Raw genomic sequence first — 2,886 nt, 5'->3', positions numbered from 1 at the left:
GCTAGAGAGAAGGAAATGGCCTCTGCAGTGCCCACGTCTGTCAATTAAGACTACCATCTCTGAGCCCAAGGGTTAGAATCAAATGTCTATTTTTATCTTTTGGGGCTATATGCCACTTACAGAGAAAAGGGACTTAATAATTAGGCAACTTATTTAAACTTTTAATCCTTTTAAGCCTTATTAATCTTTTTGCCTCAGTTACCTTTTGTGAGGATTAAATGAAATAATTCATGTTACACAGTGAGTTCAGTGCCTGGCACAAAGTAAATATTTAATACATGTTTCAATATCCATTTTAATTATTTGTCTCGTATTCTTAAAAACTGTTAACCAGAGCATTGCATAACATGGTCTATATTACATTTTAAACATATCCTCCTAGTCCTTATTTTCTAAGTTCTTTTTGAAAAATAAAAAACAGCTGTTAAGTTTTGTCATTTGCCTTTTCAGTGTCTATTGTTTGTTTTTTTACAAGGATCTAAGAAAAACACTTTCAGCTAATCAGCATAAGCCAATAAATTACCACCTTCACCTGTCTACCTAGAGTCCCCTTTCTCCACAAAGCCTGACCGTCTTCCAGCCCAGGTGCACCCACACGGCACTCACTGCTCATCATCAATTCTCTTCCTGGCCATCCCTCCCCTTATCCCATCAACAGTCCCCCCAACCTGCTCTCCACAGAAACACCCTTTCAGCCAACACAAAATACCTTGATCAAAGCAGTCTATCTCAATTTGTGACTGAGGAAAAAAAAAATTAAGAAAAAAAAATCTTAAGCCCTTAGGATATTGTTGAAGGGAAGGGTGCTATTTGAAACCACACTGACTAAAGAAGTTTCTCCCTCCCAAGAAAGTAGAGGCAAAGAGACTTAATGTGCCCTACATAAAAAGTAAGACTGATGGAAAACATAAATTGAGTTTTCTAAACTTCCCGCGAACAGCACAGGAAAGGAGGCCATCTGTCTGGACAGGCTGCAAGGTAGCTGAGGAAAAGCAATGGCTACAGGTGGGGATCATGATCTGGTATCAAGGTCAGCTAGAATGGTTATGAGGTTTTTACAAACCCTGAACATCCAACATCCAGGATTTGGCTCTACAATGCATAACACATATCCTGTCATTTATCCTAAAAATGGAAAACCTGCTACACCCAAAGCATTATGTTCAGAGTACTTTAGAGAGAGAAGAGCAGATGCTCAATGGGGTTTCAGTGCTGCCTTCTCTTGGCAGTAGAACTAACTTTATAGTGAGGGAACCAACACTAACATCAAAAAACTTCATTTTTTCAACTCAGTATTTAGGAAATTTTCTACACAGTGGAGGTGAGGGCTGGCAGAAATTCTGCCCTGTGGAGAGGAACAGGTGTTTTTAAAGGATTCGGTGAACAGAGGCCCAGCAGAGCCCCAGAGCCCACTCCTCTCTCCCACTTCCAACTCCCAGCAAAGGCCAGGGGTGAAGCGAGCCACTCAGGACACAGGGCATGGCGGTGAATATCTTGGGGTCATCAGCGTTCACCAGCACTTAGAAGCTGTCCAAAGATAGTAACTTCTTAAGAGGCAGAAAATTCTACCATTTTTTCCTGGTTGCTTCCTAAGGAAAAAAGCTTGCCTTTTTCTTACAGAAACCAAATATGACTTGGGTCATTATAGTGAGCAATCACATACTCTTTGGGTGCTAATAAGGGTTTCAGAATTGATGATGAAAATCCTGTGATCGATGTGGAGAAGTACGAGAGAACAGTAGACAAGAGTGTCCACAACGCCTTGTGAGTTTTGTTAACACACTGATCTAATCCCAGCTCAGACCTTCCTCATTCCTCCCTCCTATCTCTTCCGTTGTTCTAGGGGTTGTTTATTTTTAATGCAGAAATTAAAATTAAAACAAAATTAATTTTAAATTAATTGAAATTTAATTAATTAATTGACAAATGTAAGAATTAAAATTAAAATACACAGTGTCCTCTAGTCCACTGGTTTCGGAGTGTGGTCCCCACCAACATCACTTGGGAACTTATTACAAATGCAAATTCTTGCACCCCATCCCAGATCTAAATCCATCCAGGGATTCTGATGCACAATAAAGTTTTGTAATCAATGTTCTAATCCAGTGGTTCTCGATCCCGGCTGCACACTGAAATCACCTAAAAAATTTGGTAAAGATTTCTTTCAGAGTCTCATCCCCAGAGATTCCAATTTGATTGGATTGGGTTATGGTTATGGACGTGAGAATTTTTGATAGTTCTTCATGTGCTTGTAATGAGAACCCAGGACTGAGAACTGGTCCAGCCCAGTTACGGCATCTGGGCCTTTACAGTCGAATAGAGCCACTCAAATCAAGTACATTCTAGGAGAGCGAGAGATTTTGAGGGCCTCTGTAAGTTTTTCTGTTCCCTCATACACTTCCTTCCTGACCTCGGTGGATATATTTGAGTTGCTCTGACTCCGTTAGCCTCCGCTGGAAGTCAGTCCCGCTCTCATTGTTCTTTCCTTATATCTTCACAGCCCTTTCTAGTTCCTCCCTCACTAGCCTGTAGTTTTGGTAAGTTATACCAATCGAGGCCGGTTAGGATAGGGGCTTAATGGTGCTAGCCCAAGAATTCTGTGGTAGGAAGAACATTGTGAACTTGTCAAGAGCAGATGCTCAGGGTGCCACCGCTGCCACTTTCTCCAGGCAACTCAGGACAGAAGAATGGATGCAAAGATTCAAAACAGGAGAAATTACTGTGTATGTAGATGAGGGCATCATTTCTAACATCAAAAAACTTGATTTCTTCTATCTCAACATCTAGAAAAATTCCTATGTGGGTAAGGCCAGGGCTTGCAGAAATTCTGGTTTCTGGGATGGAGTTGGAGTAGATGGTTCCTGCCTTCATGCTGATGACCCAGAA

General features: G+C 41.1%; 1 protein-coding gene across 1 annotated transcript in view; it reads right to left on the bottom strand.

The window, feature by feature from the left end:
• Positions 1 to 2,625: 2,625 nt before the first annotated feature.
• Positions 2,626 to 2,886, bottom strand: part of RFPL4B (ret finger protein like 4B) — an 808-nt gene continuing 547 nt past the window's right edge. Inside the window, 1 exon segment of the mRNA XM_006926964.1 lies at positions 2,626 to 2,886. This exon segment is cut by the window's right edge and continues 28 nt beyond it. Coding sequence (XP_006927026.1) covers positions 2,626 to 2,886 — 261 coding nt within the window.

Source organism: Pteropus alecto, unplaced genomic scaffold (assembly GCF_000325575.1).
Source record: "Pteropus alecto unplaced genomic scaffold, ASM32557v1 scaffold79, whole genome shotgun sequence".
Taxonomy (NCBI): domain Eukaryota; kingdom Metazoa; phylum Chordata; class Mammalia; order Chiroptera; family Pteropodidae; genus Pteropus; species Pteropus alecto.
Note: the sequence above shows the minus strand (reverse complement) of the source record. Positions and strands in the feature narration are given on the sequence as shown.